General features: G+C 36.0%; 1 protein-coding gene across 1 annotated transcript in view; it reads right to left on the bottom strand.

Moving 5' to 3' along the window:
• Nucleotides 1-412: 412 nt before the first annotated feature.
• The window catches only part of LOC124605191 (aspartate aminotransferase, cytoplasmic), a 72,405-nt gene continuing 59,055 nt past the window's right edge, over nucleotides 413-13,762 (bottom strand). The window contains exon 8 of the mRNA XM_047136707.1: nucleotides 413-3,118. Within this exon, the coding sequence (XP_046992663.1) occupies nucleotides 2,967-3,118 (152 nt within the window). The 3' untranslated portion in view covers nucleotides 413-2,966. The remainder of the gene's footprint in view (nucleotides 3,119-13,762) is intronic.

Genomic DNA, 13,762 nt, shown 5'->3' with positions numbered 1-13,762 from the left:
TTTAGATATCAACTAACAAATGTTCTTGCACTATGCTTCCTACTCACATCGGTATTGTTATATTAAGGACCAAACCAAAGCTGGACATCAATTCAAGGCTCCTTTGATATGTTCTATCTGAATTGAAAGCAGTTTTTAAATCATCAGATAACATACTTTCCAAATTATTTTTAGCAATCACTTCTTTATCAGTACCCTGTCTAACTGCCATATGAAGCTGAAACTTTTCGTTTACGGGATCTGACATGAGGGAAACTAGTACTAAAATTTACAATACTTACCCAGACAAACTTTTTAACTGAGGCATTTAACTGTAAAGGTAGAAGTGCTGACTCATACTTCACAAAAATGACTTCCTTGTAAATAATACATAGTCAGGTCACATACGGCCGTAAAATATTACAAAACAAGATAAATCTTACAACTTTATTTTTTTCTGTCAACATGCTATTGAACAAAAGACAACTCAACAAAAAAATCAACACTGAATAAATATTTTTTTATAATTTTAATTGTTGTTTATATTTTGCTAACTGCAAAATCACACTTTGTACTTCCCTAAATTTGTTATATCAGGAACTACATAACTAAATCACTCTCATAGGTAATACATGATTCCAATACAGGGAAAAACACTTTGATAAATTAGTTTTCATTCAAATATTACTGAAAGACTTCACTAGTCGTGTTAAAGGCAACAGTACCACAACTTGAACAAAGGAACAAATATTTGAAATTATATGACATAGCTGCCTTGTCATACAATTACAGTGGTTTAACGATATGACCAAATGTACTGAACATCATCTGAACCCATGTACATTGCCCACACCCTAAAATCTAGTAGGAGGCATGAGTGGATGCAGATTAAATCTCAAAAGTAATACTCTTCAAACGGCTGTTAAACATTAGCTGTTGGCTATAGCAATACCTTACGATCTTACAAAGTAAGTGTATCTTACTATCTCATGCCAAACAACTTCGTATGCAACCAAAGGACAATAAGATGACAACAGTTGTATTGATGTTACTTGATACATTTTGTTTTCCTATCTTATTAACAATGTTCAGCTTACAGCCATTTAAAGTCAACACATTCAACTAACACCATGGAGTATGATTTTATGTGAATAATACAGAAAGATGGGTAGCAGGTCTGGGAGCCTTCAACTAAATGCAAAATAAATTCATTTTTTACCAACTTTGGTAAAACCAAATTATATGAAAATAGATCTCCAAATATCTCTGCAAGCATTGTTAGGAGAAGTTAGGTACATAGCAAAATTCTTGATTCCAACATCAGTGAAAGCTTTGAAATATCCTTGGGGGGTAAGAGTGGAATATGGCTCTGGGGAAAATATAATTAGGTATCTGATTTTACAGTTTTGTATACCTAATATTTGACATGCAAGTTGCCGAAGTGGTGTCTATTCGATGGGAGGCCCTAGCCAAATCATCATCATGCATATAACATGATAATGCAATGAATGATTAGTGGCTGTCTCAGGTCTTGTGTAAGTAATATTAGTTAATGACCGTTGTTCTCTAAGAGAACAAATTTTTTGAAGGCTATGGAGTTATTTTTTGTTTACTGTAAATACAAGTTTTTCTGCAAGGGCACGGCTAAAAGATGTTCTCCAGGAAAAATAAAAGTTATCTAATGAAATTAATGTTTTAACATACAAGGGGCGTTCTGGAAATAACTGTCACTGAGGTTAACTATTTACAGTCTTGCTGTCATTCAATAATTTGAACAACACTAATAGGTGGTTTGAAGGTTTTCTATAGTACTATACAGAAGAAACATTTAATTGTGAAATGGGAAAACTTTCTTCATAGTAAAATGGTACAAAATACTGTAACAGGCTGGCAGTAAAAATGGTGTAATGATAAAAAAAATGCAGAAAGTCAAAACATAATTTGAGACCATGTAACAGAAAGCATAAAAATTGCAGTTGTGATCAAATGCAGAGTCCTCAGTTACAATCTTAAAATTAATTGCTGTTATCACTTATATTTTCACAGTGAACAAGGTTATTTTTTCAATATTTTGCAAATATTGCAATATTAGGCTTATACGTAGCTTATCTCAAATTAATAATTAAATTCATCAGTGTGACTTTAAGAAAAATTGAATGTGCTAAATAACTTTATAGGCATAATGCAAACATATCATAATGACTGCTGCAGAATACCACTAAAACGTTCCAAATGAAAATATATGTAATACAGCACAAATAAATATTTCAGAACTGCAATAAACTGGTAATGTTCTATACAGCAGCAAGCTTCTATATTATAAAATGCAAAAAAAAAATCACATAACACTGATTTCTATACCTGTCTCAATATGTTTTTGCATAATGTCATTTTTTTGTCAGCCATAAACTTATAATACCAATTTTCTCAATTATTTCATAAATCTATATAATGTTGAACTACATTCAAAGTATAAAAATATTTACTTTTTCAACAACCAAAATTCCCCCTTTTTAGAGTGCAATTCCATCTACCACATTATTCTAATTAAAAGTTGTTTCTATTTCATAAACTCGATTAAAGAATAAATTTGATACAGTAAAATAATTAAATGTATTTTCCCTGAGAGCAAACAATGTTCATAAAACCACATTCCACAATGTTTAGTGTACTTACACAATATTTCCTTTTTCCTTCCAACACACACACACACACACACACACACACACACACACACACACACACACACACAAAGTATAAAATTGGGCCCTAAGATCAGCGTAAGACTTTATATATACTTGGTGTTTTAAGAAACTCAGCTGTCTACGTACTGCAATGGCTACTCAAAACTGTTGCCACTGCAGAAGTTAAAACTATCCAGTACAACTGCACGCATTCGCCAAGACTACAAAACCCACAAATCCTCAACAAATCTGGTTGGCTGCAGACAACCAAAGTATGTCACATATTAATACTGAATAAATTTATCATATTTTGCTTTCAGGCAACAGTAGGATTGTATCATGGATTGCTTTGGCAATATAATCTATGTTATGCGTAGTGACACCACACATATTAATACGTCCACTCTTCAGGAGATAGATGTGGTATTCACTCATGAGATGTTCACACTGACGAGCTGCAAAGAGAAAAAAAGATAAAGGTGATATTAGATAAATGAGTTAGGAACTTATAAAGATACAACAACCTAGTTGAAGTGCAATATATCAAATGCCACAAAATATAATAAATAATTACTTTTAAAACTGCCGAATTCTCAGTCCTAAATGGGCATAATTAAATGGAATTTGTGGGTTTGAAACATAGCAAGGTGAAATAAGTCCATATTCTGCATATTTAAAGACATCAATACTCATTTCTTCACTCTCTTCCATTTAAATTATTTGTGTGCAGTCTACATAAAATACCATAATGTTGTTATAAACTGTTTTTTATAACCTTCATTGTTCAGTCTGTACTTTTTCATGACAATGGTTTATATTGCTTCTCATCGCATAGGAGAGACACTGAGTCACACACAGGCACAATGAAGAACACTGCTACCAACTGCCTCTGAGCGCTCAACCATGTGCAGGTGTGCGCTTTTTCTTTTGTTGTTGTTGTTGTTTTTTCCATTCCCCTTCCTGTTTCTGAAGAAGGAGCTTGCGTCAAAGCTTAATTATTTTAGCACTCTTCGGCATTGCTCCGGCCTGCGACTCAATACCTCTTCGTTGTGCTGAGTAGCAATCTATCTTTTCTACATGTTATTCCTATGCCTTTTGGCATAAATATTTCATAGAGAAACGTTTTATTGAAGGGAATAATTGAAATTTAAAATCTGGATAAACCAAGTGCACCTTAGAATCTCTTCTTGCTAGTAACTATTTGTTTGAGAGCCACATTTCCCATTATGTAAGGAACATCTTGTCTTGTTCTAAATGTAAGACATATTATTATTCAAAGCTGCTATTGTATAACCATATTAAAAATCCAGCTATGCTGTAGCCCTATTTTTTCTGTATTCAAAAGCCCATACTTTTGCTAGATAAACATGTTAGTTGATGGAAATTTCATGAATCTGAAATTTGGATTTCTATAGAAATCTTGGACACAAAAAATTTTGCTAGAAAAAAGTGCACTCCTAAAAATATGCTCATCAAAATAGAACCTAGTATTAATGCGGAAGAATACATGGTTTACAGTTAAAAGAAATAACTTTGTCAGCAGATATGAATAATTGTTATTTATTATTCATGCCATCTACGTTATTTATTGCATATGTACCAGTAAAGTGAACAGCAATCACAGATTAGGCCTTACAACTGTTCTGACTGGTCAACTGAACCTACAAGACAGTATAGGGAGTGATCTATGATGGTGCGACAAGCCATTATTGCCAGTAGATCAGCTCCTAATTTGGCATCACAAGGGCTGAGTGCACCCCATACCAGACCTCCCTACCTCAGAAAAAATCCAATGAATGGAACCCGTGTCCTTTTGCACTGAAGGCAGCGACACTAACTGTTCGGCTATGGAGAGTGTCATATAGTATGTAATTGCTCTGTATTTTGATATTTTATAAAAAAAAAATATTCCAATGCCATTGACGGTCAATCTTCAATGAGTAATATTCCATGAAGTCAGTCTCCATGAATTTCATCACACGTATATTTACAAACTACCATTCAATTAACTGGACTCCTTGAAACTGTTTAGATAATTGAACTATTTTTTAATAACTGGCACTATGATCACAATTTATTAAGATAAAGGCACTATGGTCAGTAAACCTATGGGCTCTAATCCTTCTATACCATTTTGTTTTGCTGAGTAGTGATAACAGATAACCCCAAGTCTACTGTATTATTTGAGCAACCTTCATACAAATTCTGTACCAGGCTGCAGGTGTATGATAAACTCTTCAGCGGAAATTCCAAGATGGAATAACAACAACATTATGATAGGAATAGACAGCTGCTCACCATATAGAGGAGACCATCCCTAATGAGGATTATACTTCATGCACGTGTAACTTAACCTGAAAGGCAGTAGTTCAACATGGAGCAAAATGCTGCAACTGCACAAAGTAGGAATAACACTAGGTTTGTTAATTTTATAAATAATGAAAGATTGCACCAACAGAGTACTATTAATTAGGTTCTGTAACTAACATTTTTATATCGTATCACCTTCAGAGTAAATGTAGCTACTACTTGGGGAAACAAAAATGAAAAATATCATGTCACAGGGATAGGATGAATCAGAGATATTTGAAGCACTGATCTGGTCCTCTAAAATCTGTGTACTAGCTGAAGATGATAAAACAGAAGCCAAAGTTTTAAACTTCACATTTAAGAAATCATTCACAAAGGAGAATCACATAAGCATACCACTGTCTAACCACTGAACAGACTCCTGTATGGATGACATAGTAGTAAGCATCACTGGTGTAGAGAAACAACTGAATGAGTTGGAAACAAGTAAGTCAGCAGGTCCAGACAAAACCCCAATTTCGATTTTCAAAGAATGCTCCATGGCATTGGTCCCTTATTTAGTGGCATTTATCATGAATCTTTCGCCCAGCACTAAATCCCACGCAACTGTAAAAATTTGCAGGTGACTCCTGTCTACAAGAAAGGCAGAAGACCAGACTCGCAAAATTACAGACCAATATCCCTAACATCAGTTTGGTGCAGTATCCTTAAACATATTTTCAGTTTGAATATGACAAATTTTCTTGCGAACAAGAAGCTTATGTTCACGAATCAGCATGGTTTTACAAAGCATTGCTCACGCAAAACTAAACTTGCCATTTTCTCACATGATATATTGCAAATTACGGATGAAGGGCAACAGGCAGACTCCATATTTCTAGATTTCCGGAATGCGTTTGAATGGTGCTTGGAAGGTATGAGCATATCAAGTAGATTCACAGATATGTGAATAGCTGAACACTTCTTAAGTTATAGAACCCAGTACGTCGTCATCAATGGCGAGTGTTTATCACAGACAAGGTTATTGTCACAAGCGCACCAGGGAAGTGTGATAGGAATGCTATTAGTCTCTATATACATAAATGATTTGTCGGACAGGGTGTGCAGCAATCTGCAGTTCTTTGCTGATCATGGTGTGGTGTATGGCAAGGTGTCAAAGTTGGGTGACTAGGAGGATACAAGTTGACAGACAAAATTTCTAATTTGTGATATGAATGGAAGTTTGCTCTAAATGTAGAATAATGTAAGTTAAGGTGGATGAATAGGAAAAATAAAACTGGGCCACACAGAGGTCACTGGTGCCCACTCAGCCTCTCAACCAGTTTTGATTCTACAGGAAACAATATAGTTTGCACAAATGACTTGCATGTACTAAAAAGAACATAATGTCAAACAATGTGTTCTCTGAACAGTAATAGCTGTGGATGTGGAACATAATGAGAAGCAAAGAACAAAATGCATAATTTTTGTGAATAGATCATTGTCTGGTGTAATAAAGACCTCTTTGTTCAATACATATCCATATTCCTTCCCTGTGAAGGGAATTTTTCCTGTCTGTTACTACCTTTTCTTTTACTTGTAGTTAGTAGCAGAAAAGCATCTCCCTCGTATCACACCAAAGCATACCACATCAAAACACAGTACAGCACAGTGCTACAAGCACACATTTTGCTTTGACATATTACATATATTTACCTTTACACTGTCCATATTACCCAAAATGCATCGATATATGTTGGTTCTTATACGTGCAGAATCAAAATTTGAATTCCATATAGTGCCAATAAGATACAAAACGGCTGAAGTGGGAACCAGTTTATATTATTTCTAGAAAATTAAATTAGAGGCCTTAGGGGCAATGGAGTATAGGAGAGAAAGGAAAAGAAAGAAAGCAAGCTTGGATACAAAGATAGAAAGCAGAAGACAGGCACCATCCAGTGGTTTCAAGGAAAGAATGTGAAAGAACCAAGGGAAAGAACAGGAGATTGGACCATCAAAGGAAGAATGAACTGCAAGTGTAAGTCCTTAGAATACCCAGAAGGAAAAAGAAAAACCAGTTTACTTGTATGTCATTTCTGTGACCAGCAGTATTCATCAACATAAGGTAGTAAAATATTAAATGCTGTACTCGTAATGTATTATTATAAAGCTATGTCACTATAATGAAATTGAAGAAAATATTTTCTTAATTTACTGTGACAAATCGAAGGTTATTTGCACTATCCTGTTAAAACATACACGGCCCAATTCAGAACACAGCTCTTATGTTTCTCTTCAAGTATTTCTTCATTGTTTATTTTGTCCTTGTGATACGGTCATTTATTCATTTACTTACTTCAACTGATCTGATTAGCACCATCAGACCATGGTTTCACAAGTACAGTACCTTTTTTTTACATTTTATTTATCTACAAAATAATTTTAATAATAAATATTAAAAGGATACGAATGCCTTCATTGGCAACATGAGTAAATAATACTAACTCTGAACTAATAAAGTTAATACTGGCAGTACTTTTAATACAAGTATGGCTGCTGCTGCTGCTGCCACAAACAACAATAACAACAACAATAATAACGACGACAACCATAGTAGCAATACACATGTTATTGTGCATGATGTCTATCAACATAGTATTGATTTCAGCGTAGCAAAGTACTAATGACCACTGCTATACCTTCACTGAAATTATTTATCTTTTGACATTTGTCAGATGGTATTACAGGAGGGCTTTACAGCAAACACATTCCACGAGTACAAAGTGAGCACATGCCTGCAAGCAGTGAATACCGTATCCCTTTCATCACTTCAGGGGATACGGTGGGGAACCGTTTACAGATTTTGGAAACAAGAAAATCCATCCTGACGAAAATCCTTTGAAAAATCTAGAATAGAGTCATTCCACATCAACTCATCCAGGCCTCCTGCTCAACCATCACAGATTTCGATGAAATTTTATGTGAACATTTGACTACTTCCCAGTGAATGCTGGTAAAGTTTAATGTCTGTCAAGACAATACCTGTTTAGATACAGTTACTTGTTTGACTCCATGCATGAAATTCCAGAGAGTGAATGTGAATTTACAGTTACATTGAGCTGTTATGTCTCAGGCAATATTTTGTTGAAAGAAATGAAATTTGGCCATCTTGTACAATTCCATGCATTCCCTTAAGAATTATAATCAAAAGAATTTTATGAGCCACATTTAGTCAGAAAATTTTAGACACAATGGCCCGAAAAAATTTCAAAGTTTGGCTTCTTATAATTTGGGGACTGAACACATGACTAACATGAAAGTTGGCATGTGGTAACCTAACGACACATAGTTCTCAGATACAAAGTTTCATTTTTTCCAGTACTGAATGAATGATGTATAAAATTGAAGATTTTGTAAATAAGGAACAATGTGGTATTTTCAGCCTAAATTATATTCTATAAAATTTTCCAAACTGGGGTCATTAGCAAGACCATGGTTTTAACTGTTAATTTTTGTTTTTTCTTCTTCATTATCCAATGCGGGCTGACAATGCTAGACAATTTGAATCAAGTGAGGCGCAATGATCACATCATGAAAGAAACGTTAACTTCAGATTCTTATATGTCATAGAATAAATGCCTGCTGAACACGAAACTTAACATGCATTATGTTGGTAGCACAAGGACTGGAATACAAAATTTCGTTCAATTACTATTTTGCAATAATCTACAAATTATGATGATTTTTTGGGAAAGTGAAAATAGGGTATATTAGACACTTTTTACAAATGCCATTTTTTATTAAAGTTTCAAAACCAGGAACATGACATAAGAATCTGAAGTCTACATTTCTTTCGTGCCAAAATGTTTGCGCCTGACTGACTGAAATCATGTAGCATTTAAATCGTCTAGCATTGCTAGCCCCAATACACTTTGTTTACTGGCTAAAACCAGAATCTTTGTAATCAGCCCAGTTTGGATAATTTTACAGAACACAATTTTTGCAAAATCAGGTTGAAAATACCCTTTTTTATTGCAATTTTACACTTCATTCATTCAGTATTAGAAAGTGGTACATAAATGAAACTTTATATCTCACAACTTTGAGTCATTAGATTACTACATCCCAACTTTCATGTTCATAATGCATTTAGTCCACAGGAAGTAAGAAGCCAAACTACGAAATGTTTTTGAGTGCTAATTTTTTCAGGCAACTTTGTCTAAAATTTTCTGGCTGAATATAGCTCGTACAACTCATTTCCTTATTATTCTTCAGAAAATGCACAAAGTTGTACAAGATGGCCAATTTCATTTCCTCCAAGAAGGAGGAGGAGGAGGAGGAGGAGGAGGAGGAGATTAGTGTTTAACGTTCCGTCGACAACGAGGTCATTAGAGACGAAGCGCAAGCTCGGGTGAGGGAAGGATGGGGAAGGAAATCGGCCGTGCCCTTTCAAAGGAACCATCCCGGCATTTGCCTGAAGCGATTTAGGGAAATCACGGAAAACCTAAATCAGGATGGCCGGAGACGGGATTGAACCGTCATCCTCCCGAATGCGAGTCCAGTGTGCTAACCACTGCGCCACCTCGCTCGGTCATTTCCTCCAACAAAATATTGCCCGAAATATAACAGTTCAAAGCAACCACAGTGACTATATCTCGGCCAGTATTGTTGTAACAAATGTTAAATTTTACCAATGTTCATTGGGCACATGGGTGAATGTTGACATAAAATTGTCAAAATCCATGATGTTCAAGCATTAAATTGTTTGAAACTTATGTAATTTGACGTGAAATGACCCAATATCTCTATATTCCCTATCAAACTTCAAATCAATTACTTCAAGCTACAGATAAGCATAAACTGGATACTGGAAGCTTTTGAATTTCAGTTGCACTATGAATCCCGATTATTTCCAAACGTGACTCATGCTTCATCCGTAAACACACAAACTAATAAATTCTGTAATAAACCTACATCTTCTACAACTTCTTTCGCACTGCTAAGAATGTCACCTCCAGCTGTATGCCTGTGTTGTATGCCATAACCTACGTGGGACGTACTGAATATAATGTTTGGTAGCAGCACCACACCAAACTGCTCTACATGGACATAATGTGCTGAAAGCTTTGGACCAAGGCAACCAGGTAGATGCAGTATTTTTTTATTTCTGAAAAGCATTTGACTGTGCCACACCTATGCTTACTATGAAAAGTACAATCACACGGGTTATTACGTGAAATTTGTGACTGAATTGAGGACTTTTTGGTAGGGATGATGGAACATGTTATCTTGGATGGACAGAGTATCAGATGTACAAGTAACTTCGGGTGTGCCCCAGGGAATTGTATTGTGATCCTTGCTGTTCATGTTGTACATTTACAACCTTGCGGACAATACTAACAGTAACCTCAAACTTTTTCAGATGATGCAGCTACCTCTAATGAAGTATTATTTGAAGAAAGCTGCATAAATATTCAGACAGGTCTTGGTAAGATTTCAAAGTGGTGCAAAGATTGGCAACGTGCTTTAAATGTTCAGAAATGTAAAATTGTGCACTTCACAAAACGAAAAAATGTGTTAGCCTACAACTGTAATATCAATGAGTCACTCTTGGAATTGGCCAACTCAAATGATTACCTGCTTGTAACACTTTTTAGGGATATGAAGTGGAATGATCACATTGGCAGTCATGGGTAAAGCAGGAGGTAGACTTCAGATTATTGGTACAATACTCGGGAAGTGCAACCAGTGCAAGGAGATCGCTTATAAATCACTTGTGCGACCAGTTCTAGAACATTGCTCAAGTGAAAGGGATCCATGCCAAACAGGACCAACAGGGGATACTGAACATGTACAGAAAAGGGCAGCACAAATGTTCACGTGTTTGACTGATCCTTGGGAGAGTGTCACAGAGATACTGAAGGAACTGAACTGGAATACTCTTGAAGATGAAGGTAAACTAGCCCAAGAAAGTCTATAACCAAGTTTCAAGAAAGGGTTTTAAATGATTACTCTAGAAATATACTGCAAATCCCCTAAATATCACTCACATGGAGATATTGACGGTAAGATTAGAATTACTTCATGCACAGAGGCATTCAAACAATCATTCTCCCTGTGCTCCATACATGAATGGAACAGGAAAAAACCCTAATAAGTGGTACAGTGGGACGTAACCTCTGCCATGCATCTTAGGGTGGTTTGTGGAGTACAGTAGACAGTTGCAACTACCAAGTATGACACAGCACTTTACTGAAAGTTGCACAACTTTGTAGCTCACCCAAACTGCAGGCTCACTCCCTCTTCAGAGAGCTTCCTTTTAAGTTTAAAAACCTCTGCTATGTGCTCAGGTCATCCACATTTTCCATTTTTGTATACTTTATCACTATAAGGTAAGTAGAGAGTCTTGGTAACTTTAATTCCTGAACATATTCAATTTCTTAAGAAACACTGAACATTTTTTGAGAGCCAATCTTTCCAAGTGACAAGCTACAATTCCTCATACTGCGGACTGAAATGCAAAAAAATTGTCAGTGTTACACAATGCTGACTCAACTACTGCTTGATTGGCGACTCCATGTTGTCTTGTGCACTACGACCAGGTAACAGGTATACTTGAAAAAAGAGACAGCATTGGTCGTATATTTTTTACCATTGCAAAATCGATTTTCTGTCACTGAGTGACCATCTTCAGTGCTATATTGTATAACTTAAATTGGGATGCACTGTTGTCACTAAGCTTACGGCATAGCACTGAAGATGGTCACTCAGTGACAGAAAATCGATTTTGCAATAGTAAAAAATATACGACCAATGCTGTCTCTTTTTTCAAGTCAACTACTGCTGTTATCTGGCACTGCTCACTGTCAAAACTGACCCTTCCCCATTTCACAGCTGGTGCTTCCCTTGTGCGCGCGCACGCACTTGTGTCCCCACCCCGCAGCCACACTATGTTTGTACAGTGTGTATATGCGGACAAGGAAAAAATATTCCCGGATATTCCGTTTAAAAAATATACTTTTTCCTGGGCGAAAATACACTTATTCCATACTAAGTGACAGTAGGTTTTCTGTAGATTTTTCCCTCAGAACTGTAAAACTTATAAATCCTTTTGAATGGTTAACTTTTATACACTGGCGTAAAACTTCCCGGAAAAAAAAACGTGAGAGAGAAGTTTTGGAAAGACTTTTGATGATAAAAAAGGATAGAAGTTTTGGAAAGACCTCTGATGTGCAGCAACATATATGCTGCATATTTTCATATTACAAAAGTATAAATTCGAATTGCACCAAGCACAGCACGTAAGTTTCCGGAGATTTGAAATTGAGATTGTGATTGTGATGTCCTTTTGTAAGCCAGTCATATCTTATGCCACATGATTTCACCAGCCGATAACAGCAGATATTCAGAGCACAGGACACATGTTACAGTCAGCCAATAGCAAGATCACTGTTACATAGTGCAATCACACAAAGAGGAGAAGTTAATGGTTTACATTAATATACATAATATAGCTACAAGGGAAGCTAAGCTTTCACATGTAATATTGATCTTTTTTGCGTGTGTTATACTTTAAGATACACCACGCGAATGTGACAGTAAATTTAAAATAATGACAAATGTTTGGTCTTCTAGGCTTGAAATTCTTGTACAGGCTGGTCCTCACAGTGCTCAGTTTTAAATGCTCTGTGATTTAAGAAATTCATCCCACTTTCTCACATGTAACAATTCATCTTGCGTAAAAAGAAATTTACTTTGCGAATAACACTTTTCGAACCACCGTTCACAATACTATTCCAAGACTATTATAAATAGGTTCAATTTAGCATTTGCCAGAAAGCGCCAGAAAACAGGCATTATTGTGTGTGTGTGCAGCTGTAGTGGTGTAGGAAGCCCGCATGTTCATATGTATAAAGCACCAAGAGAGCTTACATTACACCATAAAAGAAACAGGACGTCAGAGGATACTCCAAGAGCATCGAAATTTTGTAAACCATACTAAAATGCATAATTTGGCTTGAAGTACACATCGGCTTTCTCCAGATTCACAATGGAGTAACTGACAAAAGTAACTTCATTGTTCTGCAAGGCGATTAATGCTCGACTGCTTATAACTTAGAAATAAAATAAAATCAGAAAACTGAAACTAATAATACATTTTTGTCCTCTGTAATTATGTGACTACTTTAATTCACTTGATAGTCCCGGGCACAGACATCCGTTTTGTTTTCATTTGACATGGGAGCTGTAAACGAAACAGTAAAATCACTTAACGCAAACACGGGTCACATGGAGACTAACCCCCTCCCCACTACACCTCAGTCAACTCTATGCATGTGCGAATCTGGCAGCTAGGGTACGCGAGAAAAATTTCTCTTGTTAGCATCTGGCTGCTTGCTGCTACTGCCTATACAGCGAACACCCACACTTCAAGTAGCGGGAAGTGGGAGAGGGTACTGTTCATACGCGAATCAACTGCGCATTAGCCCGCTGGCAACTGGTCAAACGAACCTAATGTAAACATTCGTGACGTCACATTTATAGAAAGCAGTTTATTGTTACAAAGTATTGCAAAGTCTACACCCTAAGGCTTTTGACATATTTTTGCTGTTTGCAAACGCTTGTGCATGCATGGTGCTTTGTTGTTGTAAATGGCGCATTTTTATTTTTTGTCTCATTTATATTTTATTGCTGCAGTATCATTCTCCAGTAGCAGGATACAGTAACATTATTTGCTAGAGAATCAATTCTTACCAGTCAAAATTACAAAAATTTAACTGAATGCTATAACAATGAAAAATTCCCAGAAT

This window comes from Schistocerca americana, chromosome 3 (assembly GCF_021461395.2).
Source record: "Schistocerca americana isolate TAMUIC-IGC-003095 chromosome 3, iqSchAmer2.1, whole genome shotgun sequence".
NCBI classification, from domain to species: Eukaryota; Metazoa; Arthropoda; class Insecta; order Orthoptera; family Acrididae; genus Schistocerca; species Schistocerca americana.
The sequence above is the reverse complement of the archived record's forward strand: the minus strand, read 5'-3'. Positions and strand labels throughout refer to the sequence as shown.